Source organism: Mauremys reevesii, linkage group 1 (assembly GCF_016161935.1).
Source record: "Mauremys reevesii isolate NIE-2019 linkage group 1, ASM1616193v1, whole genome shotgun sequence".
Classification (NCBI taxonomy): domain Eukaryota; kingdom Metazoa; phylum Chordata; order Testudines; family Geoemydidae; genus Mauremys; species Mauremys reevesii.
The window spans coordinates 283,117,699-283,144,901 of NC_052623.1; the positions used below are offsets into that span (position 1 = coordinate 283,117,699).

Below are 27,203 nucleotides of genomic sequence, written 5' to 3' on the forward strand. Positions count from 1 at the left end.
TTTCAAATTTAGATAAGTATGCATTCTTCACCACAGACTATAAAACACAGTTCCAACTTTTAACAGTGAAGTTAATTTTGAGTTTTCTAAATGCGTTTAAAAAAATTAAAAAATGTGTTAATGTTAAAATAGCAGATTTCAGTTAATAAGATTATAAATATTAACATGATTTACAAACAGTTTTGAAAAACCTTTACAATATTTAATATTTCTGAATGAAAAAGTTGAACTATTTTTATTTAAATGAATATATATATATATATATATATTTTAGTGAAAAAGAAAGTTGGCAAACAGAATCTGAAAAAATGAAAGAAGAAAAGAAGAAGCTAGAAGATCAAAAAGAACAGGATGCTATGAAAATAAAGGAATACAATGTAAGCAGTGTTTGTTTTTTAAAATTGTTTAACTTTGCTTGAAAATGTGTTAGATTTTTGCAATTTTAGAGTTTTTAATGCAGGAGTAAAAAAAAATCCAAAGTTAACTTGGCACAAGTAGAGAGATAAATTAGTTTCTGGTATGACTTACAACTACACTATCTTGAATTGTAATATTACTCACATGGTCATCTTATTGATGCACTTTGTGTTTCATTCATTTAATGTATTTAAACTGTTGGCACGAATAGTATAATAATAGACCAAATTCAGCCCCATAAGAGGCTGCAAGTTCTTGCTGCTTAATTAGTGATGTCATACTTGCTTATATCATGGCTGTATTTGACCCAGTGTATTTAGTTAGGATCAGGAAATAACCCTATCAGACCAGTGCTTAATTTGTAGTGAAAGAGGTGCCAGGGCTCAAGCAATTTTTGACTTTCATAACTAACGCGGTAAGCCCAGAGGTGCCGGGGCTATGAACTGCCAAGCCTAGGGTGGCTTAGCCCTGACAATTCCTGGCACAAATTAAACACTGTATCAGACTCTATGAAATTCAGAAGACTGCTGGTCTCCCACTGTATCACTTGCAATCATTTTTGTAGATCCTTGACTGATTTTTTTTAAGTTGTTTTTTGAAGCAACTATGACCTAAATGTATATCCAGAAGCTAGAACATTCATTCTCTGAACATTTTCACTTGGGTCATTAAAAAAAAACCCAAAAGACAAAAGCCCCTGTCCTTTGCAGCACAAGCAAAAGCCTGAATTTTAGGTCTCTTTCTTGGAGGTAATAGGGAAAAGGTAAAAATTCTTTAAAAGAACCTACAGGGTAACTAAATTATTATAGTATCCCACTCTGAGTCTCTAGAATTTCTGGAATACACAGCAGTGAAATTAGGATATTTTGAATTTTTCTCTTGGAAAAATCTTTAAATATATATTTAAACACCTGACACACTTATGGTGCTATCCAAAAATTACTTGTTTCTTTAAGGAATCTCTTTTTCCAGCTATCTTTCATTTCTAGAGCCATAAATCTGTCCAAAGAGGAGGTATGTTAATGTATTTTAAAATGTTCTTGTTTATACATATGAAGTTTTGACTAGAGATGGTCAGAAGTTTTCAAACAAAATGTTCTTCTTCGAGTGCTTGCTCATATCGATTCCAATTAGGTGTGCACGTGTCGCGTGCATGATCGTCGGAAGATTTTTACCCTAGCAACACTCGGTCGGTCGGCTGAGGCGCCCCCTGGAGTGGCGCCTTTATGGCGCCGGATATATGCCCCGGCTGACCCAGCGCCCCCTCAGTTCCTTCTTACCACCCGTGACTGTCATTGGAACTGTGGAGCGCAGCTTAGCTGATCTCCACACTCTCTAGCATTCGCTTTAGTACCTGTAAATAGTTTCTGATTAGTTGTTAATAGTTGGTTATAGTTGTTAATAGTTGTGAATTACTTAGTATAGTTAGAGTTAGTTTAATTAGTGGGGGGGAACGGGGTCTTCTCCCCTCTCCACTATCCCGATACCTAGGTCCATGCCTGGGTCTCCGGACTTCAAACCCTGCTCGGCTTGCCAGAGGCCAGTGTCAACGGGAGACCCCCTCGACTCTTGCCTAAGATGTCTGGGGGAATCCCACCAAGCAGACAAGTGCCACATTTGCAAAGCCTTCAAGCCGAGGACCAGGAAGGAGCGGGACTTTAGACTGAAGCAGCTTCTTATGGAGGCGGCACTTAGCCCGGTCCCTTCCTCCGCACGCTGAGACTCAGCACCGTCGCCCTTGGTGCGGAGTGCCCCTGTGGCACCAACTAGTCCGGCACTGTGTTCGGACTCTACCAAAGACTCGTGGCGCCAGATCTCCCCGACACCTCCACCACTATGGCACAGGTCTCTATCTCTGAGCCAGAAGAAGAAGCAGCCCAAGCAGGTGCCGGCCACTTCTTGTTGTGGTGGCGGCTGTCGCACCAACATTCCTGCACCGCAGTTGGAGCCACGTCCATTGCATAGGAAAAATATTGGCTCCTGCTCCGTCGACTCCGGTACCGCAAGGGCCGTCGAGTCCGGTGCACGTAAGCTCCCCGGGGCACACCATGGTGGAGCTGAGACTACCCTCCACACCGGAGACCTTTTCAATGGCGCGGGACTTGATCGCGCTCACAGAGCCGACTCCTCTGCAGCCAGCAGCACCTTCAGCACGGACATGCCTCATGCGACCACCGTCCCGATCCCGATCTTCTTCCTGGCACCCATCACGGCGTCCCTCGCAGTCCCGGCACCGCTCTCGTTCTCGGTGCCGGTCATACTCGCAACGCCATTCTGGCTCACGGAGATCCGAATCATGTTACAGCCGGTACTGATCGGACTCCCGGCACCACTCCCGGTACCGGTCAGAGCGGCACTCGACCCAGAGCTGATCCCGAAGCCGATCTCACTGGAGGTCGCCATTGAGATCCAGATCAGGCTCCTGGTACCCATTAACCGCAGGCACCAATCGACGTCTCGGTACCATTCTGCCTCACGGCACCGGTCCCCGGCACCATGGCACCGTACAGCACTGGGGTACTCGGCACCTGTGCGTATAGCATTGCCTTGGCCATCTCACTCCGCCTCTGTGTCGTCACACTTGCAAGGTGGCTTCGACACCCAGGACCAGGGCGAGGGCAGTACAGGTCAGTGGCTAGAAGGCGGCCAGGACCTGGGCCACGAACCCACACAGTGGTCCTTTTGGACCCCCTGGCATACCATCAGGCCCAGGGGGCTCGTTCGGGGGCTTCCCGTTCCTCCCCTTCGGAGCCCCGAGAACTGGTGGCCACTGTGTCTTCCTCCCCCCCCCCCCCCCCCGTGAGGCTCTGAGGCGACTGCTCCAGTGCCAATGCAGGCCCACACTCCTAGCTTGATGGATGTTGAGCAACAAGATCCTCCACAAGAGGACTTCACACAGGATTGCTTAGTCCCGGGGATATCTTCCTCGTCTTTGCCCGATGAGGCGGTGGCGGGGACTACGGTTTTGGGCCCTCCTCTTATGGACCTCTGTGCCCACCAGGAACTGCTCCGCAGAGTGGAGTGCAATATGAACCTCCAGGTAGAGGAGGTGATGGAGGTAGAGGACCCTGTGGTAGACATTCTGTCTGCGGAGGCACCGTCCAGAGTTGCCCTCCCCGTCATACGAACCATACAGGCCAATGCCAAGACAATCTGGCAATCGCCAGCCTCTGTTCCACCTACGGCCAAGGGGTTTTCCCTTTGAAAAACTACGAGTACCTCTACACCCACCCCCAACCGTGCTCCCTTGTTGTGGCTTCAGTCAATGAGGAGGAGTGGCACGGTCAGCAGGCCCCGCTGCCTAAATCAAAGGGCGCTAGATGCCTAGACTTGTTTGGGCGCAAGGTGTACTCGGCCGGAGGCTTGCAGCTCAGGGTGGCCAACCAGCAGGCATTCCTGAGCTGATATGACTATAATTCGTGGCACTCTATGGAGAAATTCAAGGAGTTGGTTCCACAGGAGTCCAGAGAGGAATTTGGGGCTATAGTAGAGGAGGGCAAGAAGGTGGCCAGAACCTCCCTACAAGCCTCTCTGGATGTGGCAGACTTGGCATCTAGGACCCTGGCCTCGGGCATAGCCATGCACCGCATCTTGTGGCTGTAGATCTCTGGCTTACCACCAGTTACAGCAAGCCGTCCAGGACCTGCCCTTTGATGGCCAGGGCCTATTCTCCGAGAAGACAGAGTCAAGGCTGCAGAGTCTGAAGGACTCGAGAATTATCTTGCGCTCTCTGGGAATGCATACCTCAGTAACGCAGAGAAGGCCCTTCAGACCACAGCCTCAGAGGTCATACTCTCCCCCTTAGCCGAGACAGGACTTCTTTAGAAGATGCGGCCGAGGTGGTCAAAGGAAACAAACTGGACACCAAGCCAGCCAAGGCCAGGGCCCTCCCAAGCCATCGGCAGGGCCTAAGCAGAACTTTTGTAGGTGCGCCTGAAGACGGAGCACCAGTCTTCATTCAGGATCCTTCCCCGCCTTTCCAAGATCTTCTCTCCCATTTTCTCCATGCGTGGTCCTACATAAGGACACGTTGGGTCCTGTGGAAAGGGGATACTCCCTCCAAATTGCTTCTCCCCTCTTCCCCGCTCCTTCCCCGTCCCTCTTCAGGGACGCTTCTCACAAGCACTTCCTTCTACAGGAGGTCCAATCACTCCTGGCTTTGGGAGCGATAGTGGAGGTTCCGGGAGAGTCAAGGGGCTTTTATTCCCGCTACTACCTAATCCCCAAGACCAAGGGTGGGCTTCGGCCCATCCTGGACCTACGCAGACTCAGCAAAGTTATGGTAAAGTTGAAGTTCCGCATGGTCTCACTAGGGACCATTATTCCTTCCCTAGATCCTGGAGACTGGCACGCCGCCCTCAACATGATTCCCTCAGCAGACATTTTGCAGTTGACCACAAGTGGAAACCCCACAACTTAGTACTGTACAGTATCTTTGATCTGTGGGGAATCCCAACCAGGGATCTGTTCACCATAACAAACAGCAAATGCATCACATACTGCTCCAGAGCCTAGGTTGCCACTTCCCAGGCAATGCCCTCCCTTAGTCAGATCACCTGAACTACACATTTCCTCTGCCACTGCGCCTGCCACAACTTCTACACAAAATCCCGCAGAACAGGATCGAGTTATCCTGATCACCTTACTGGCCCAGACAGTTTTGGTTCCCAAATCTCTGATGCATGTCATCCACAGTTCTGATCATTTCCCAAGCTCCCGATCCAGCAGAATGGCAATACCAAGCACCCAATCTGCATTTGCTTCACATCAAGGCTTGGTTTTTGGATGAGCATTGTCCTTAAAATGCTCATGTTCTGCAGCCATATGAAACATACTTTCTAATATTAGGAAGGATTCCACTAGATGAGGTTACCTGGCTAAATGGAGTTGTTTTTCTTCTGGGGCACATCAAATGAACATTCTTCCAGAAAAAGCAGCTATCCCTCTCATTTTAGACTATATCCTTTCTCTAAAGGCCTGTCCATGGCAGAGATTAGTGTGTACCGTCCTCCTTCTCAGGGTTACTCGGTCTTCGCTCACCTGCTGACCAACAGAGTTTGGAAGGGCCTGATCAGAACCTTTCCCCCTATTCACAAGCCTGTCCCTCCATGGGATTGTTTTCTCAGCACTCACATGGCGACCCTTTGAACCCCTAGCTTCCTTCTCCATATCCCATCTCTCTGTGAAGGTTGCATTCCTTGTACCCATCACCTCAGCCAGAAGGGTTGGTGAGCTTGGAGCAACAATGTTGAATGTTCCTTACATTGTATTCCATAACAGTAAGGTTTTGTTACATTTACACTCCAAACTCACCTCCACAGTTGTTTTGGAATTTCACTTGAACCAATTGATCCACTTACCTGTGTTCTTACATAAACCACATACTTCCTCAGAGACTCCACATCCTTGATGTCCGGCAGGCCTTGTCAGCGTTTAATTTGTAATGAATGAGGTGCTGGGGTTCTAAGCAATTTTTTTACATTCATAACTGGTGCAGCAAGTCCAGAGGTGCCGGGACTATGAACTACCAAGCTTAGAGGTGCCAGGGCTCAGCCCTGGCAAAAATTAAGCACTGGGCCTTGTTTAGCCTTTTACCTACACAGAACAAGACCAGTCAGGAACTCCCCGAGACTATTTGTCGCTATAACAGAAAGACTCAGGGGACAAGCAGTCTCCACCCAGAGGAGCGCCAAATGGCTCTCTGGCTTCATTTTACTTTATTCTCAACTATTGAACCTTCCCTTCCATCCCATGGAGTAACACCTCATTCCACGGGAGCACAAGCAGAGACTATGGCATCACTTCAGGAGGTATCCTGCTTGATATCTGTAAAGTAGCCAAGTTAGGGCTACATTCATGTCTTTGCAAGACATTGTGGCCTAGTCTAGGACTCTTCTGCTAATGCCTCCTTTGGAACAGCTATCCTTCTCTAAGCCCTACTGTCTTCATCCTCACACCCTCCTCCTACTTAAGTCACCCACAGTGGAATACAATAGGGACCATCACTCAAAGAAGAAGAGGAAGTTACCTACCTGTAACTGTAGATTCTTCAAGGTGTGTGGTCTCTATCTGTATTCCACTACCTGCCCTCCTTCCCCTCTGCTTTGAATCTCTGATTCGTGGTGGAGAAGGAACTGGAGAGATGGTCAGTCTGCCCTGCCCTTTGTCCCATTGGAGGCACAGAGGTGAGCCAGGGTGCATATGTGGACCAAACAGACAATACTTCCAAATTCTCCAGCTCCGTGCACATAGTGCGCGTGTATAACCCATAGTAAAATACAAATAGGGACCATACATCTCGAAGAACGTACAGTTACAGGTAACTAACCTCCTCTTTTTTTGGTTGGAAAATGTGCTCACTACAACTGAATGTAGTGTGTCAGCTGAAAGAAAAGAGGTTATTGCTTCTTTAAGGGCCCCCTCTGCATTTGGGGTGGGGTGGAAATTTACCTGGACAGAGCTGGGAGGAACAGGGAGTGGCAGGACCAGATCAGGGACACTGCCCCTCCAGGTGCCTGAGGGAGTTCGGATATTTATACCCTAGGCAATTCCAGAGAAGCCCCCTCTCTCTGCAGTCATGAGCTAGCAACACCCCTGGGACTAGAGTAGGACCACTTTTTTCATGATCTGCTGTGGATGTTATACTAGTAGCCATTTTGCTTTCAGGTCTGGAAAGGAAGTTTTCCCACACTGCCAAATTTGCTGAGATGGGATAGTTTTATTATTTTTCTTTTGTCTTCCCCATAGCAGGTCAGGAACCCAGTGGGGTAAGGAGTTTCAGACAAGGTGACACAACTTACTCAGTAACGTGTGGCAGGTGTCAACTGCAAGTACTTAGTAGAGAAGGGATGTAGTTCTCTGATGAAGTAAATTTAATGAAAAGCATCCTCTGAGGAAGCTGGGGAAGGAAGGTTAGGTTTCCTAAAGTCTGGTACTGTGAGGAGACAACCCTCTTGCTTTTTCCAGTCCTCCGTTAAACCTCATAAGAGGGGAGGGTGCTGAGGCCCCAGCAACAAGCTGGCTGGGACCACATTGGGAAAGGGGAGGTCCAATGGCAGCCTCCGAAATAGGTGGAAACAATTAAGGAAATAATGGTAACCTTCACTGTACAATTTATTGCCAAGTATTCCCAGACATGTTAAGTGAATAATATTGCGACTTAATTAAACCATATCCATTGCCTCTCATCTTTCTTCCAGCACGGTCAGGACAATGACAATGCATCAAAATCAACACATTCCTGTGGAACAAGGCAGTTTACTCAAGGAAACTTGCCTTGTATTTTGCCAGCTCGTTTGGCAGCCTGCCTGGAGGGCGGTAGAGTTGGGGTTCCCAGAGCTTCCAGTCTTCCAGCTGACAGGGAGTCAGGAGACTAGGAACCATGACAGCCCCACTTCCAAAGCTCCTCCAGATCCCAGGCTTCTGTCTCCTCAGCAGCCCACCATGTGTGTTGCCATGGAGCCGGGATTCTCAGGGCTTCCGGAGCACCGATTCCTTTATTTTTTGAGAAATGTGAAATTTTCCATGAGTGGGAAATTCCAGTCCCCATGCAGCGCTAGTATTATTGACCTCTCAAACTGGAAAATTCCTTGTAAAAGAGTTTCTACAGAGGCAAGTGTCACTGAGAAATTTCTTTGATTTAGAAAACAATCAAACAGAGAAAAATGTTTTGATTCAGAAAGTAAAAGCCACATCATAGACCCTTTGACAGGTTTTGTAAGTGAGGGAGTAGAGAAAAAATAATTCTCCCACCCAGCCTTTGATGACAAGACATGAATTGAGAAATATCCATGTCCTTCTAACCTTAGAAAATGCCTGCCTTATACAAAATTCCTGTCAATTAATTATCCAAATGTTGTAGAATGTTTTTTGCTAGTAGAATTAAGTAGCAAAAAATATTTCAACAAAGAGAGTTTGAGCAGAAAGGAGCTCTGATTAGTTTATTTTACTGGCATGTATTTCAGCCCAACAGTAATAATATTTTATTGATTTTTATAGAATTTACTGGATGCACTTCAGCTGGGTACGGATGAAACCAAAAAACTACTTGCAGAAAACAGTAGAAAAATGACCGTCTTGCGAGTGAACGAACGGTCACTGACAAGACAATATACAACTTTACTTGAAATGGAACGGCATCTTAGAAAAGAAAATGAGAAACAAAAGGCTGAACTAACATCAATGGAGACTGCAGTTGGAGGAAAGATTGGACACTTGCAGCGATTCAAGGTATGGCTTGTGTGGTATACCTTTTGTCTTAAAACTTCATTCATTTTGAATTGTACGACATTCTGAAAGGTGAACACCAAATTGGAAACATTTGTGAATTCCATTTATTTATTTAAGTTTAAATTGGCATTTTGGAGTCTCCTGCTGCTAGTTTGATTGGAAAAAAGACATGATTGTGATTTTGGAAGAATAGAAGCACAATATCAGAGATTATTAAACAGATTATACCTTGCCATAATACTGGTTGACCAGTCAGAAGAACTTTGCTATTTAGATGTTGAATATTTTAACATGTAAATAGCATGTTAATATGTATACATGCGAATATGTAATACAGCTTTTCTCAGTATTCAAATTGGTATCAAAGAAGAAAACAGGTTTACATATCTGACATTGAATCTCCTGCTCTGCTTCAGCCTTTGTCATTGTTCAGGTTCAGAAGTGCTGATTTCAGCTAACTATTTTAATTTTAAGTACAGTTTAAACTTCATAAACTGTAAGAAGTGAGTCTCAGCATTAAATCTTTAAAGATATGTTTGTGAGTATCAAAAATTATAAACTGGAGATGACAAATGCAACTGAACCAGCAATAAGCAATCATGTGGCTATGAGAAAAGTAAACAGCACTGGGTATTGATATGTTACACTCACAGGTAATACATAAAATTAAGAATCAAGGCTGGGATTTTAAAAAGGGCCAAATACAACATAGCCCCGTTCTTTTAGGCATAGTGTTCAGCTTCCTAGGCAAACTGCTAGATTTGCAATGGCATAACTGATATTGTTATAGTCTCATATTTAATTTATGTCTCAAAATGCTCTGTTCCTTGTGAGACAGTTTTTCTCTTCTCTTTTGTTACAATAAATAGTTACTGAACTATTTTGAAATTTATCTCTTAAATAGAAAAAAAAGGTGGGGGCAGACCAGGTTCAAAAAGTAATAGTGAAATAATTGTCCTTACAAAACTATTTTTATATTAGTATCAGATATATTTGGAAAAGAAGCAAGCATTGCTTTCGCTGTGTGTGTATATGATTTAGGAGAATGGTAGCAATTTAAAAGCTTCAAGTATACAGAAAACCAATATAATATAATTATTTTCATAGGAAATGGCAAGCTTTAAGATTGCAGCTCTGCAAAAAGGTTTGGATGACAGTGTGCCTCTGTCTGAGCTAGAACTGGCTAATAAGCAGTATAATGAGTTAACTGCTAAATACAGGGATATGCTACAAAAAGATAACTTGCTTGTCCAGAGAACAACTGACTTGGAGCACATGGAGGTAATGTTGCTTGATACTATTGACCGTTATGGAAATAACCACATTTTGTTATGTTGAAGAAAGATATAAATATATAGGGCCAGATTGTCCCCCTTGAGTCCACTAAGGGTATGTCTGCAACTGCACCTCTGTAGCACTTCAGTGTAGACACTCACTACAGCAATGGGAGGGGTTTTTCTGTTGCTGTAGTAAATCCACCTCCCCAGAATTCTTCCTTCAACCTAACACTGTCTATATCAGGGCTTAGGTCAGCATAGCTATGTCACTCAGAGGTGTGGATTTTTCATACCCCTGAGAGATATAGCTATGCTTATGTAAGTTGCCGGTGTAGACCAGCCCTAAGAAGAGGAGCTGCTGTAACACCATACCCTCTTCCATCACCTCACTCCTATGGAAGTCCCATTGCTGGAGCTCCTCACAATAAGAGATTCATATACATGGAAATATGTAATACAGCTTTTCTCAGTATTTAAATTGGTATAAAAGAAGAAGACAGGTTTATAATATCTGACATTGAGGCTCCCGCTCTGTTTCAGCCTGTGTCACTGTTCAAGCTCAGAAGTGCTGATTTCAGCTAACAATTTTAATTTTAAGTAAAGTTTAAACTTCATAAACTGTAAGAAGTGATTCTCAACATTAAACCTTTAAAAATCAGAAGGAATTTAGTTATACATTTTTATAAGATATGTTTGAGAGTACCAAAAATGATAAACCCGAAGTGACAAATGCAACTGAACCAGCAATAAGCAATCATGTGACTATGGGAAAAGTATATGAGCTGGAGGGAGTGAAGGAAAAGAGCTGTCATATTTCACTTAAGCACCAAAGTGATAAGCAATTTTAGAAAAACCTGAGAGAGACGGTGAATAAGTTAGTTCAGGGACTCAGAGCAAAGTCTAGGCAGGAAAGCACCAAATTGTAAAGCTGTCTTTCCTGTAATTGTTATTGAGCAATCAAAGGGAACCCAGCCACTGTCAGTGTTGTTGGTAAAGAGATGATTTTAACTGGTATAGTCCCTGTTTTTCATATGAAGCTCCTGGTGTCCCACAAACTTTTTTTGAAAAACACCTGAAATGTCCTGTTTTTTTCAGTTTATCAGGCAACCAAAGCTATGTTTTCTCCCAAAGGAATGTTAATGACTCTTATCCAGTGTTTCATGATAAATTCAAATACTGAGTTATTTGAAACAATCTCCTGCTCCATGGAAGAATAACACATTCCTGAGTCAGAAGCTGGCAGTAGTGATACCAGCATATATATTTTTCAAATGTACTTTTGTGAAATAACCATTCAAAAAGATAATGCTGTAAAAATGTCACAACAAAAATGACCTACGTTTTGATTTAGAAAATATGGTCACAGTGTGATATAGGGACCAATGAAACTGCAACTATTCCTGAAAACTTTTTTCTCCATACTGAAGTGGGGGTTCTCTTTTCTCTTCAAAAATCCCTGCCCTCTCCTTCCATTTAATCCCACCAGAGGGGCTAGTTCGAGGAGCATCTCATAAGGTAAAACTTTGTAATAACCCTGTCCACAGATTTTTCTGAGGGTAATGACAATTTAGCCCACAGGTGCTAGGTAGCCAGTTACTCCAGACATTGTTTTCAGGCTGTTGGATGTATAATTGGTAACCACAGAATGAGAGTTTCCCTAAAATGGGTTGTTGGGGTTTTTTTGTTTTTTTTTTTACTGAGAGAAAAGTTTATTTATTTTGCTTATCCCAGTAATCTGAAAGGTCCGAAACTAAGAAGCACTTCTCAGCATGAACAAATTGTGTGAAATGTGTTTGCAAACTAAGCCAATTAAAATAAGAGTATTTTAAAACAAAACAGTTGGTAATCCTTTCCTCCTTTTTGTTTCTTTTGGAATTAATCATGAACATTTAAAGCAACATAAAGATCCTATTAGTTGTACTGGTTTAAAGCATTAGTTTCAGCCATCATTTGGTCTGGGAGAGAGGGAACATTTTAAAATACCAATAAAGGATTTCGGTTTTGGTTTTTAAGTCTTGGGCATCATGTACCTAGTCTTTGAGTTTAACATTTTGTTGATAAAAATGCCTGGTAAATAGAAGCATACAACATACACAGGCCAAAGACAAACATTTTGATTGTATAAAAACTGGATACCATAGGCTGTTCTATTATGAGTTAATAAGTTATGCCAAAGCATAATATTTAACCATCAACCACATTACTGTTGTATTGCTCTATTACATTGTCTCTGCCATACAGAGTGAGAATGCATCCTTGAAGGAACAGATAAATTCATTAAATAAAGAACTTGAGATCACAAAAGAAAAACTTCACACTGTAGAACAAGCTTGGGACCAAACAACTAAGTTGGGCAAGTATAAAAGCTATTTCATATCAGTAAAGAACATATCATATTTCCTTTGAAAAACTAATTTTGTATAAAGATTGAAAACAAAATACCATTAGGAAACTTTAGATTAAATTATAATGTATTTCCTCTTCATTCAGAGGTTAAGAAAATTTTAATGCAAAAACCTTACTCAAGTTTAGGATTATTTTAGTCTTTTAGAGAACTTCTTGGCTGGTATTTTCCAAATAGAATAGACTTTTATTAGTTAGTAAGGTTAGCTATACTATTATTTTGTTAAAGCTTGAAATCCAGAAAACATTTTTAACAATGCTTTTTCACTGCCTTGATGGCAGGTGGACTTGGTGAGGTGGCCAGTTCTGGCTATTCTTTCCTCTTTGACAGTACACTCCCAGGGCAGATACGTTCTGACCCAGCAGCTGCTGAACCACCTGGTTCTCTCACAGGGGAATTGCTGGTTCCCAGTGGTGCCAACAGCTTTCAGTCACCCGCCCTTCAAGTGGACTAAAGGTTGGGATTAAAGATTGGGACTTTTTAGGTGGCCTCAGTTGAATCTGATTCAGAGGCCCTGGGTCCTGACTGGAACATCAGTCAAGTAACCAGACAAGTGGTTTGCAGGACAGTGGTTTCCTCTGCCTGGATTTTGAAACTTCAATATACTACTTTCATGTTCTCAATAACTGCACTATTGCGTGGGTCCAACTTGCTTCCCCGATTTCTCTCTTATTTAGTCGTCTCTTCTGCACTTGTTTGTTCACTTTGTGTTTTATTCATTTTCTGCCAGTTATTTGCTAGTTGAGTGACTAAAAATGAGAGGTTACATTGAAAATGGATATGCAGTCCTAATTATGATGATCGCTGTTGTGCCTGTGATATTAATTACTAAGTGAAATCCCATGTTGTCATAGGGATGTAATTCATAACGTGTACAAATGCTGAAAATGGCTGAGAACTTAAAAATTGGACAGTAACAGACAGCAAATCCCAGTGATGATTGAACCTGTGGTACGCCTACACTTTGAATACTGCGTGCAGTTCTGTTTGCCCTATTTCAAAAAAGATACATTAGAATTGGAAAAGGTACAGAGAAGGGCAACAAAATGATTGAGGATATGGAACAGTTTCCATAAGAGGAGAGATTAAAAAGACTGGGACTGGTCATCTTGGAAAAGAGACGAATAACAGGGGATATGATAGAGGTCTATAAAATCATGAATGGTGTGGAGAAAGTAAATAAGTGTCATTTACACCTTCACATAATATAAGAACCAGGGATTACCCAACAAAATTAATAGACAACAGCTTTAAAATAACCAAAGGGAAGTATTTCTTCACACAACACCCAGTCAACATGTAGAACTGGTTGCCAGGGGATGTTGTGAAGGCCAAAAGTATAACTGGGTTCAAAAAAGAATTAGCCATTGATGGACCAATCCTTCAGGAACTTTTCTATTAGCCAAGATGGTTAAGGATGTAATCCTGTGCTCTGGGTGTCCCTAGCCTCTGATTTTCAGAAGTTGAGACTGGATGGATCTCTTGATAATTACCCTGTTCTATTAATTCCCTCTGAGGCACCTGGCCACTGTTGGAAGACAGGATACTGGCCTAGTCTGGCCCTGTATGGCTATTTTTAGATTCTTATGTTCTAGTCTGAACAAAAAGAGCTCTCAACCATACTTGTAGCTCTTTCCATAATTTTACACTACCTCAACAAATATTCTAGACTTCAGAGTGACACATGGACAGCATGATAATCCTGGAATCTTCTTACATAGCTAACGTTTTCTTAAAAATGGATAAGATTTTTTTAGATTTCTGATGTGTGATGAGGGAAGACTAGTTAAATGCCTAGCTCTTCCAATTCCAGAAACTGTTTAGGTCATCTGTCTGGTTCCTTACAGAGGTAAATCAAAAGTACTTGTGCTACTTTAAGAAGTTGTATTTTTGTTTTTCTAATTTAAAAACCTTGTTAAGCCTAATGAAAATATTATTGAACATAGGGAGTGACAATGCCAATGACAAGGCCACAAAAGCAATTACCAACAGTGAGATTGTTTCTATTTCTAAGAAAATCACTGTGCTGGAAATGAAGGAACTAAATGAAAGACAGAGAGCTGAACACTCGCATCGAATGTATGAACATTTAAGGAACACTTTAAAGCAAGTGGAGGAACGTAACTTTGAACTGGAAACGAAGTTTGCTGAGGTATAAAGACATGTAATTAAATAATTTGTCAATTACATCCTAGAAATGCACTTTGAGCTTTTTGGTGTGTTGCTCTATTATATACCTACCATTGGTGCCTTTTTTGATTGATAGGTTTACTTATCAAAATGTAGCTGCTTGTAAATAGGTTTTTGCTTGAAGAGAGATATTTAATATGTAATATATTTATTTGTCAGTAATTTATTTCTGAACTTAGTTATTCACTATAAAATTAATGCTGATATAATATGACTCTCACACAGTGGGCATATTGCAAAACCTTGTTAGTTCCTTGGCAACCAGATTTTTGCAAAAATCACAGTTCTTGATCTTTCTGTTCCCAATGTCTAACAGATATAAACTGTTTTCTGCTATTTTTTCCATGATCATCAGTGACTGTCATGGTCTTGCATACTTTTCAGACCTTGTTGGCTTTTGCATTTTCCTCCACCCTTTCTTCCCCATAAAATAATGCTATCTTGACTTTCTCACAAACCTTCTGTGTCCTTTTCTATGTTTTGTCTTATGCTTGGAATGTTATCTGCAGGGCTTTCTGCTATGCCACTTCAGGCCCTGCAGAAATCTGTCTTGGCCCAAAGTTATTTGATTTTTAAAAGTGACTAGTGACCTTGGGTGCTTCAGTTTTTGGTGCCCAGTTTGAGACTTCTTCAAGGGACCTGATTTTCAGGAATTGTTGAGCACTAACTCTCCTAAATTCTGGCCCTTTTGAGAAGCAGAGTTCCAAAGAGAATGGAGCTAGGCTGTTCTCAGTGGTGGCAGATGACAAAATAAGGACCAATGGTCACAAGTTGCAGTGGGGGAGGTTTACGTTGGATATTAGGAAAACTTTTTTCACTAGGAGGGTGGTGAAGCTCTGGCTGAGATGATTTAGTTGGGATTGGTCCTGCTTTGAGCAGGTGGTTGGACTAGATGATCTCCTGAGGTCTCTTCCAACTCTAATCTTCTATGATTCTGTGTCTTGAATTGAGCAACAAAATGACTAGTCGCATTATTGTGAAAATGCTGGCTAGTAATGGTAATATAAATACACTACTCAGTGAGTCGTCTTCTTCTTATTTATTATTTGTAGTACCAGCACCCTTGTTCTAGGCATTGTGCAAACATATAACAAAGAGAATCCCTGTCTTGAAGAGTTTATAGTCCAAGGATTGTTCCCTTTTTCTATCCCATTTTATAGTTAGTTTTTTTGCTTTCACTGTTTCAGGAAACTGAAAACATTGGTTTTCTTTTAGAATACTTTGTTGTATGGATGCCTGCATAACTACTCTGATGTGCATGTGATGTTGTAAGCAAGAAGTTGAATGTTTCAGAGGAGAACAAAAGAAAACCAAAGGAAGAAACTGAGAGGAAACAGTTTCATTAAATACAACTTCACAACATTTTGTGCTGACTAAAAATATATTGTATGCCTTTGCCAAATACATTAAGCAAATATACTGTGTTTTTTTTTTTAGCTTACTAAAATCAACCTCGAGGCACAAAAGGTGGAACAGGCATTAAGAGATGAACTGACAAACAGTGTGAGTAAAGCAATAAGTGATGCGGATAGACGAAAAATCATGGAGCTAGAGAAGAGTGAAATGGAACTGAAGATTGAGGTATCAAAGTAAGTGCAGAAGTACCAAATTTAGTATTACAGTATGTTTGGAAGTATTCCAGAATTTGAATTATACAGATATATGTTGCTTCTACATTAATAGTAAAACAATTTTCATCTGTCTTTATATATCCTAAACCTGGAATTTTAGATGAAGCATTACATAAAGAATCTGATTTAGAAGAACACTGATTCTGATGGGACTTAAGCAAATGCTTATGTGCTGTCCTCAATAGGTATGAATGTAAGCAGATGCTTAAATGCTTTCCTGCATAAGGGCCTTAATTAGATACAACAACTTTTTGTGGTTATTAAAATATTTCAGACAAATTAGCAAAACAATAATTTGATCCCTTTGTTGCATCCTTATCAAGTACGCCTCTACCCCAATATAACACTGTCTTTGGGAGCCAAAAAATCTTACTGTGTTATAGGTGAAACGGAGTTATATTGAACTTGCTTTGATCTGCTGGAGTGCGCAGCCCTGCCCCCCCAGAGCACTGCTTTACCGCGTTATATCCGAATTTGTGTTCTATTGGGTCACGTTATATTGGGGTAGAGGTGTATATAGAAAACTGGTGAAAGTACTGCGGGGAAACAAAAATATTAATTTTTGGAAGATAAATTGATACTTCATTGAGAATTTTTTTTAAAAAGTATTTTGAAAGAATCCTGTTTATACAAAGTATTTAAAATATCATTACCTAAGTGTTGTCATATTTGCCCCAAAACAAGATATTTGAATTAATCTTCTGCAATTTATACCCTTCTGAAAGTTGTCATCAGACATAACAAATAGCTTTTTTTTTTCATAAGAATGTCTGCAGTAGAAAATAGCAGAGGAAGTGACATGAAAATAAATATTATGTACTCTGTAAAATGAATTGTTTCTAAATATGTTTTTCTTAAATAATATTAGGCTTTTGTTTTTGCAGTAAAAGACAAATACTGGTTTTGTTGTGGAAGATACACTTAATCAAGACTTTTGTGTATCAAAATATCCAAAAGTTAAAAGCAAATCTGCAATGCCATGTAATTGCAGAGATTATAAAGATGCTACAAGATATTAATAGTTCATCTTTCTGACTTCACAAGATTATGAATTATGAATTGACATACTAACATTTGTGGCCTAGAAATATAATTGTGACTGTGGACAGTGGTCTCTCTGTGTAAACAGTCTATACCCCTTCCAGGACTCCTCTCTACTGTTTGTTTTTGTTTTTTTCTGTTCTGTATAGAGCAATTATAAACTTTTGTAAAGACATTTTTAATAAGGTTCTTGTAACAGGTCTTCTCCTGTAATCTAGAAGTCAACTGGGATGTTTGCCATTGACGTAAGTAGTGAAACTGAAGAATCAGATCCATAAACCTCAGCCTTATTTCCAAAATAGGCATGAGAAGAGATTAGCAGAAGCTTTAATAATGGGGATAGTATCCAAATTACTCATCCATACTTGTATATGGGAGGGGAAAAGATCTGGAAATGCTGAAAAGTAATGTTAACTTTGAATCTCCTAATATGAGGGAGAGATGCCTTTAAGCACCTCTCTTCAGGACCTTTTGTGTAGTAGAGCTTAACATTTTATTGGTAAAGGAACTTGGACACCATTTTAGCTTGAAGGATTATTTAATATTTTAAATTGGTATAGTATTCTTGTTTCCCTCTACTAGGTTAAGGGAGCTTTCTGATATTGCCAAAATGCAAGTTGCAGCTCTGGACGCACGACAGCAATCCAGAGAGAAGGAAGTGGAATCCCTTCGAATGCAAGTTTTAGACTATCAGGTATGGTCAGTACTGCCCTGCTTTGTTAAAACTTTATAGTTAACTGATTTATTTTGGGAGGGAGGGTTAGGGATAGAATATTTTTATATTAGGTTAAGAAAGTGCTTTCATCATATTTTGGAGAAATATTATTTTTAAAATCTGTTTTTGAAAAGACAGATTTTTTTTATTATTACTCTGGCTATAGAAGTAATACTGAACAAAACATGAATTGATGTGAGGCCAGATGCTGCTTCCATTGATGCCCAGAAGAGTTTTGCCATTAACATTAGGCATTGTAATGTGGTAATCACTTACACTTCATATGTTTTAATTTTCAATAAATGATTTTATATTTTAAAAAAATGTCTGTGTTATATATTTTGGTGCTTAGGCGCAGTCAGATGAAAAAGCTCTTATTGCAAAATTACACCAGCATATCGTAGCTCTTCAGATTAGTGAGACCACTGCTGTGGGCAAGCTAGAAGCACTTACAATGAAACTGCAAAAGATGGAGATTTATAATCTACGCCTAGAACAGAAGCTTGACGACAAAGAGCAGGGATTATACTATGCCCGACTAGAAGGGAGAAATAGAGCCAAACATCTACGCCAGACTGTGCAATCTCTGCGGCGACAGTTTAGTGGTGCTCTGCCCTTGGCACAACAGGAAAAATTCTCTAAAACCATGATTCAGCTACAGAATGACAAATTAAAAATCATGGAAGAAGTCCAGCGTGCTCAGGAAGAGCGTCGAAACATAGAGAACAGAGCAAGGGAGATGGAATTAAAAGTAAAAGGTTTAGAAGAGTTAATAGGCACACTGAAAGATACAAGAGGAGCCCAAAAGGTTTGACATCTTATAGCTTTTAGTAATCATTAATTTTATATATGTTTAATTAAAACTTTAATCTACTCTGTACGCTGAATTTTTGCTTTAATATGTGCCTTCATGATTTCAGAATATGCAATATTGTAACATCTGTTTGTTTTGTTTTCTAAAGAAAGGATAATGGCCAGCTTTACTAGTTGGTATATAAGACCATGTCTACGCTTACTGGTAGATCAGCACTGTTATGATCGCTGTAGCTGTGTTGATTTAGCGGGTCTGGGGAAGACCTGCTAAATCGATCGCAGAGCACTCTCTGGTCGACTCCCGTGCTCCACCTCCCCAAAAAGAGTAAGGGAAGTCAGTGGCAGAGCGTCTCCCGTCGACCCAGCGTTGTGTAGACACCTCGGTAAGTTGACCTAAGTTACGTCGACTTCAGTTACATTATCCATGTAACTTAAGTAGTGTAACTTGAGTTGACTTGCCGTGGTAGTGTAGACCAGCCCATAGTCTAAGCAGGGTCAGACTTGTTTTTCTTTTGATTGAAGGCCTCTAAAGCAAATTTAAATTCTGTAGGAAGTGGTATTAGAGATTCAAAACAGTATGAAATAGGAAGCACCATGCTACCCACTTTTGGCCATTAAAAATCCCATGTCACTTTTTTTTTTTTTTTTGGGTAAGAGTAGGGATGTTAACTCTGGCATCCGGGGCAAAATGTTATTTGGGTAATTATATTTTGCCTTTTCTAAATAGTTACCTTTCAACTGGATAAGACATTCTCATTTTCTGTCCCAACTATTGTATAGTATTGCATTCTCTATTTAAAGACATTTGTATTACTATGGTGGGTAAAGTGGCCTTGGGATATTTAGTTTTCAATCAGTCTGTAAAGTTTTTTGAGCATTTTGGGATTTATGTAAGTGATAGATATTGCTACTATTAGTGTGTGTGTATATATATATGGTTGAATGTTATAGTTCATTATATACAACTTTTGTGGGTTGTTTTGCAAACTTAGTTTCACTTTGGAAAAGACATCCAAATTCCCTAAATGCTCTTTTCATCTGATTAAGATGATAATGATAATGAACTGTACGAACTATTATTATTTACAGGTAATTGAATGGCATATGAAAATGGAAGAACTTCGTCTCCAGGAACTTAAACTGAATCGAGAGTTAGTCAAACAAAAAGAAGAGATGAAATATTTGAATAATATAATTTCTGAATATGAGCGTACAATCAGCAGTCTGGAAGAAGAAATTGTACAGCAGAGCAAGGTATAAACTTCTGCATGGTGTTAGAATAACAATATATTTTCTGTTTTATTTAATGATTTTTTAAATTCTTTTGTTACATTTAAAAAACTCATAACTGACAAGTACAATATGTATGATACTTAAATGTCTGTTATCCCATGCTGTTACAGTTAAAGATGAATTGCTGTCAATGGCACATTGGAATTGCTTTCAAATTCTCTAAAGTAGGGGTGAAATCCTTGTCCTGTTGAAGTGAATAGTAATGTTCTCATTTACATCAGTGGGTCAGGATTTCAATGCAGATCTCTTTAATCAAACTTTTTTTTTATAGTTTTATGAAGAGCGGCAGATGGCTTGGGATCAGAGAGAAGTAGAGTTAGAACGTCAGCTAGACGTATATGACCGTCAGCAAAATGAAATACTTAGTACTGCTCGAAAGGTACCTATACTGATTTATTTTAAATAAATTAATAAGTGTGCTGATTAGAGTTGTCAGAGAAATAATGTTCATATCTGTCTTTTCTGTGCAGTTTGAAGATGCTACAGGTTCGGTTCCAGATCCTAGTTTGCCCCTTCCACAGCAGCTTGAGCTAGCTTTGAGGAAAATTAGGGAGCACATTCGCACAATCCTAGAAACTCAAGCAACCTGCAAATTATTAGAAGAGGTAATTAGATGAATCTACACCTAAACTATTAAAAGCATATGTATAGAACAAGAATAAATATGTTCACATGTGTAATATGAGGCATGCATTTATAAGAAAAGAGTACCACTGAATAGTTTGAATACTGTGAAAAGCTAATTTCTGTTCCTCTTTAGGTATGAAAAACTAAAACAGGAAGAGAATTGGAAACAGTTTATATTCAAGGCGCTGAGATTGTGTAAAATTAGGTTTCTTAGTACTAATTAGGTTTAATTAGCATTCTGTATCATTAATTGATTTAATTAACATGTTAAATTTAACAAATGGCACCACTAATTCCTTTAAGAAAGGGTACCAAAGTGAGACTCTGTTACATAGATTTCTTATCAAACACTAAATATAAAATTAATCCTTTAAAAACACTTTATTAATAAATTTGGTATGTAAATACATTGTGCTATGAAAATTCCGCACAGAGAAATACAAATTATAATTGTATTGGTGTGTAGTGGGTCTAATAATCCCAAGTAGGGAAAATTGAATACAAAGCCATTTTTTGATTTGTAATTCGATTTAGACATATTCTGACACATTTCTTTTTTAAAACGTAATATTTCTATTAGATTAGTAATAATTTCCTTTGTTGTAGAAACTGAAAGAGAAAGAAACTGCACTGTGGAAAGCAGAACAAAATGTTTTATCAAGAGACAGAGTTATAAATGAACTAAGGCTTCGATTACCTGCAACAGCAGAAAGAGAGAAGATAATAGCTGAGCTCGGTAGAAAAGAAGATGATCCAGAACACCATCATGCCCTGAAAATGGCCCACCAAACCATTACAAATATGCAAGCAAGACTAAATCAAAAGGAGGAAGTGTTGAAGAAGTATCAGCATCTCCTTGCAAAAGCTAGAGAGGTATACACACTTTTTGTGTTATCTTGTATTTTTTTTTTTTAAGAGTTTGAGTTAATTTTGTGCCCAGTCCTGCTTTCAGTGGAGGCCTGGCAAAATTCCCATTGACTTCACTAGGAGCAGAACAGGGACTTTATTTTGAATTTCTCATTGCACAAAGTTCAGGTTTTCTTAACCTCTTGTATTTAAAAATTTATTTATGTAAAAATTTTCTGATAGTTCTCCTTTGGAATTGCTTTAATATGGCAGGACTAGGAAGCAAAGTCTGCAGTGATAGATGCATGAAATTAACAAATAGTATAATTCTACATTTTGGTTGTTTTTCATGCACCTTCCTTGAAAAAAAACAAACAGAATTCTGTGCTGGAGCGGTTCATTATGGCCCAGATCATGCATGCAGCGATCTTACATGGGTAGACTCTTGCACAGATCTTATTACAGGATTGTGACCTGTGGTTGCAGTTATGAAAACATTTTATTCATTAGCTGTATAAGAACTTAAAAAATTCTTTAAGATGAATTTAAAGTTTGTTAAATATGCCAGTTTGATGAGGAAACAAGGTGCATAAATAGATGGAAAAGACAAGAAATGGTGAAGAGAATGACAGTATTAAAGGAGATGGTAGAGAGAACAATCAGGAAAGGCAGGAATACTGATTCTTTGGGAAGTATGATAGCACTGAAAACCGTATAAAAGGAAGGCAGAGAGGCAAACATGCTCAACACCTTTCTTGGGATTCCATGAGTCTTGTACCTTAGTCAGACCCATAATCAGTGACTCCTGCATGACCATATCAATTTATTAAATACTCCTTGGTCTGCCTGACAGAATAAGGAGTGTTCTATGACTGATGCTCTACCTATGTACACAAAACCAGTGAGTACAGAATGTTACAAACTCCAAGCTTTGTCTTGCAGTTTGAGAATTAAAGAAGGGAAAATTGTCTCTTTCAGGGTATTCGCACACTTCCAGAAAAATGTAATACTATGACTTAAATCTGAACATATTGAGAGGCTTAACTTAACATTGCATTCATGTAGTTTTGGGTTTTTACTTTTTTTTTCTTTCCTCTCCTAGAAAAAATTGCCAGGATAATGAAATTACTTTAACTCCTTAGTGCTTATATTTGCTTGCCAGTAATAGGATTTCCTCAGCACATATTCTATTTCAAAGAGTCAAGTAATTAGCATGGAAAGTATGCTAGTTCCATGGATTTCTGGAGTATCATGCATGTATACATGAAATAAAAAAAAATATGTTCATTTTGTGCTAATAGGAGCAAGAGGAAATCTCAAAGAAACATGAAGAAGACCTCCTGGTTCTACATCAGAAGCTAGATTTGCAAGCTGATAATTCACTTAATAAATTCAAACAAACTGCTTTGGTAGGTTTGTTGGTTTGTTTGGGATGGGGGATTATTTTGTTCAGTGTTGTATATCTGTTTGTATGTTGTTTTTTGTAAATTTTGAAAATTATGTTAATCCTCCATACCAGAGGAGCAGTTTTTCAGTTCAAGATAGTATAAACATATACTAAGTAGGTAAATAAGTAGGACTGTCATTACATTATTATTGGTGAAAATGAAATTGAAAGAATTTGAGAAAGATGAGTGAGGAAATAAGGGTCAATCAACACATTTGGTACTTCAGTGTATATGTGCATAATTCAACATATCCTAGTCTATAGAGAGCCCGTGAGGAGGTTGATGTCTTCCATTTTCTCTCTCCTTTTTTAATATTCTACAGTAGTTTCTGAAACTGGGGTCCGTGGACCCCTGGGGGTCCTCAATGGTACTTCAGGGCATCTGTGGGCCGCACTAATCAACTTCTCCCTCACCCTCCCAGCGCCTCCTGCACGCCGGGGAACAGCTGTTCAGCAGCATGCAGGAGGCGCTGGAAGGGAGGGGGAGGAGTGGGGATGGAATGTGCTTGGGGGAAGGGAAAGAAAGAGGCGAGGAAGAGGATGGGCAGGGATGGAGCAGGAGTGGGAAAAGGTGGGGAGGGGCCTTGGGAGAAGGGATGGAGTGGGGGTGGGGTCTGGGGCTGAGTGGGGAGCTTGGGGATCTGTGAAAAAATTTAAATCAAAATGGGGGCCCTTGGGTTGCTAAAGTTTGAGAACCACTGTCCTACAGTAAATAAAATAAGCTCCTAATCCTAATTAAAGATTAGCTTTTGACACTGTTTCTCAAAAACTGACCACCTATATTTAACCAGTTATATAACTACTCTTCAGATACAGAGACCATTTACCAATGTTCAGTGTGGCTATGAGTCACATCACTGGTTATAGAATATAGTGTAAATGTTGCTGCTTGGTTATGTTTGGGATCAAATTTAACATAATGAAATAATTGCAGCACTTTGCTGTATAAGATGTAGAATATTTAATACGAATGATTTTTCTGTTTTTATAGGAGTTAATGAAAAAACCTTCTTTATCAGTTCCCACCAACAAACATTTCATTCGTTTGGCTGAGATGGAGCAAACAGTAGCAGAACAGGACAACTCTCTCGCTTTACTTCTAGGCAGATTAAAGAAAACATCATGTGATTTGGAGAAACAAAAACAACTTACTTTATTAAAAATCGAAGAGTTTGAAAACATCAAGGCTCAGTAAGTATTTAGATTTAGTATTTAGTATTAAGACCATTTATTGAATTAGAATAACAGAAGATTAGAGTTGGAAGAGACCTCAGGAGGTCATCTAATCCAGCGCTTCTCAACCAGGGGTCTGCGAGCCCTTTCAGGGGTCTGCGGAGCTCCAGGGCTGAAACCTGCAGCCCCCCAGCCCTGTCTGCATCCTGAGCTACCCCCTGCCTGCACCCTGAACTACTCCCCTGCCCGCACACAGCCCCTAGCTGCCCCCGTCTGCATCCTGAGCTATTATCCTCACGTCACACAGCCCCTAGCTACCTCCTCCAAGCACCCTGAGCGGTTTTCAAACTTTTTGAACTGAGTCCCCCCCCCTTTGAGTTATATTTTTTGGTTGCATCCCCCCACAGCCCAGACAGGCTAGGTGGCCTCCTGAATGAGTCTGGAGGTGGTGCTCCCTCCCTGGACCCTGCTGTGTGGAGCTGGCTCGAGCCCCACCAGTCTTTGCCCGCCGAAAATAGAAGTAAAACTATGCCTATGCCCAAGGGTCCCCCAACCCTGGCCCGGAACCCCGCGCTCTCTCCCCTTCCCCTGCCAGGCCCTGTTGTTTTTGTAGCATGTTGAGGTGGACCTCAGAAAGAAAAAGGTTGAGAACCTCTGATCTAGTCCAACCCCCTGCTCAAAGCAGGACCATCTCCAACTAAATCATCCTAGCCAGGGCTTTGTCAAGCCGGACCTTAAAAACCTCTAAGAATGGAGATTCCACCTCCTCCCTAGGTAACCCATTCCAGTGCCTCACCACCCTCCTAGTGAAACAGTTTTCCCCAATATCCAACCTAGACCTCCCCCACTGCAACTTGAGACCAGTGCTCCTTGTTCTGTCATCTGCCACCACTGAGAACAGCCCAGCTCCATCCTCTTTGGAAACCCCCTTCAGATAGTTGAAGGCTGCTATCAAATCCCCCCTCACTCTTCTTTTCTGCAGACTAAATAACCCCAGTTCCCTCAGCCTCTTTTCATAAGTCTGGATCGGAAACAGACTTCTCTTAGGGGAGAGTCTGATGATAGAGAATCTCCAGGTTATAGTCAGGAGCAGAGGATGGAAGAGGATAATGTAAGGGCTGGATCAGATGATAAACAGTCACATAAAAAAGAATCTGGCACATCAGAAAAAGGCAGACTAATAAACAGGGACAAGTTTTTAAAGTGCTTGTACACAAATGCTAGAAGTCTACATAATAAGATGGGTGAACTAGAGTGCCTTGTGATAAAGGAGGATATAGATATAATAGGCATCACAGAAACCTGGTGGACTGAGAGCAATCAATGGGACACAATCATTCCGGGGTACAAAATATATCGGAAGGACAGAACAGGCCGTGCAGGGGGAGGAGTGGCACTATATGTGAAAGAAAGTGTAGACTCAAATGAAGTAAAAATCTTAAGCGAATCCACATGTTCCATAGAATCTCTATGGATAGAAATTTCATGCTCTAGTAAAAATATAACATTAGGGATCTATTATCGACCACCTGACCAGGACAGTAATAGTGATGATGAAATGCTAAGGGAAATTAGAGAGGCTATCAAAATTAAGAACCCAAAAATAGTGGGGGGTTTCAATTATCTCCATATTGACTGGGAACATTTCACTTCAGGACGAAATGCGTAGATAAAATTTCTCGATACTTTAACGAGCCAAAAACTCCAAAGGTAATAACAAAATGTTTTTTAAGTACATCAGAAGCAGGAAGCCCTGCTAAACAACCAGTGGGGCCCCTTGACGATCGAAATACAAAAGGAGCATTTAAAGACGATAAAGTCATTGCGGAGAAACTAAATGGATTCTTTGCTTCAGTCTTCATGGCTGAGGATGTTAGGGAGATTCCCAAACCTGAGCTGGCTTTTGTAGGTGACAAAACTGAGGAACTGTCACAGATTGAAGTGTCACTAGAGGAGGTTTTGGAATTAATTGATAAACTCAACATTAACAAGTCACCGGGACCAGATGGCATTCACTCAAGAGTTCTGAAAGAACTCAAATGTGAAGTTGCGGAACTATTAACTAAGGTTTGTAACCTGTCCTTTAAATCGGCTTCGGTACCCATTGACTGGAAGTTAGCTAATGTAACGCCAATATTTAAAAAGGGCTCTAGGGGTGATCCCGGCAATTACAGACCAGTAAGTCTAACGTCGGTACCGGGCAAATTAGTCGAAACAATAGTTAAGAATAAAATTGTCACACACATAGAAAAACATAAACTGTTGAGCAATAGTCAACATGGTTTCTGTAAAGGGAAATCGTGTCTTACTAATCTATTAGAGTTCTTTGAAGGGGTCAACAAACATGTGGACAAGGGGGATCCGGTGGATATAGTGTACTTAGATTTCCAGAAAGCCTTTGACAAGGTCCCTCACCAAAGGCTCTTACGTAAATTAAGATGTCATGGGATAAAAGGGAAGGTCCTTTCATGGATTGAGAACTGGTTAAAGGACAGGGAACAAAGGGTAGGAATTAATGGTAAATTCTCAGAATGGAGAGGGGTAACTAGTGGTGTTCCCCAAGGATCAGTCCTAGGACCAATGCTATTCAATTTATTCATAAGTGATCTGAAGAAAGGGGTGAACAGTGAGGTGGCAAAGTTTGCAGATGATACTAAACTACTCAAGATAGTTAAGACCAAAGCAGATTGTGAAGAACTTCAAAAAGATCTCACAAAACTAAGTGATTGGGCAACAAAATGGCAAATGAAATTTAATGTGGATAAATGTAAAGTAATGCCCATTGGAAAAAATAACCCCAACTATACATACAACATGATGGGGGCTAATTTAGCTACAACGAGTCAGGAAAAAGATCTTGGAGTCATCGTGGATAGTTCTCTGAAGATGTCCACGCAGTGTGCAGAGGCGGTCAAAAAAGCAAACAGGATGTTAGGAATCATTAAAAAGGGGATACAGAATAAGACTGAGAATATATTATTGCCCTTATATAAATCCATGGTACGCCCACATCTCGAATACTGTGTACAGATGTGGTCTCGTCACCTCAAAAAAGATATTCTAGCACTAGAAAAGGTTCAGAAAAGGGCAACTAAAATGA

At 40.3% G+C, this 27,203-nt stretch overlaps 1 protein-coding gene across 5 annotated transcripts in view; it reads left to right on the forward strand.

Annotated features, from left to right (window-relative positions):
• CEP290 (centrosomal protein 290) overlaps nt 1-27,203 on the forward strand; it is a 104,264-nt gene that overhangs the window by 47,253 nt on the left and 29,808 nt on the right. For all 5 annotated transcript variants that reach the window (XR_005587493.1, XM_039497086.1, XM_039497087.1 and 2 more), the window contains 14 exons: nt 275-377; nt 8,416-8,646; nt 9,754-9,927; nt 12,165-12,276; nt 14,274-14,479; nt 15,955-16,106; nt 17,772-17,883; nt 18,257-18,712; nt 19,807-19,971; nt 20,282-20,389; nt 20,481-20,615; nt 21,244-21,510; nt 22,785-22,892; nt 23,922-24,121. Coding sequence is in view for 4 of the 5 variants with exons in the window: in XM_039497086.1 (XP_039353020.1) it covers nt 275-377; nt 8,416-8,646; nt 9,754-9,927; nt 12,165-12,276; nt 14,274-14,479; nt 15,955-16,106; nt 17,772-17,883; nt 18,257-18,712; nt 19,807-19,971; nt 20,282-20,389; nt 20,481-20,615; nt 21,244-21,510; nt 22,785-22,892; nt 23,922-24,121 (2,529 nt within the window). In the remaining variant the exon portion in view is untranslated. The remainder of the gene's footprint in view (nt 1-274; nt 378-8,415; nt 8,647-9,753; nt 9,928-12,164; nt 12,277-14,273; nt 14,480-15,954; nt 16,107-17,771; nt 17,884-18,256; nt 18,713-19,806; nt 19,972-20,281; nt 20,390-20,480; nt 20,616-21,243; nt 21,511-22,784; nt 22,893-23,921; nt 24,122-27,203) is intronic.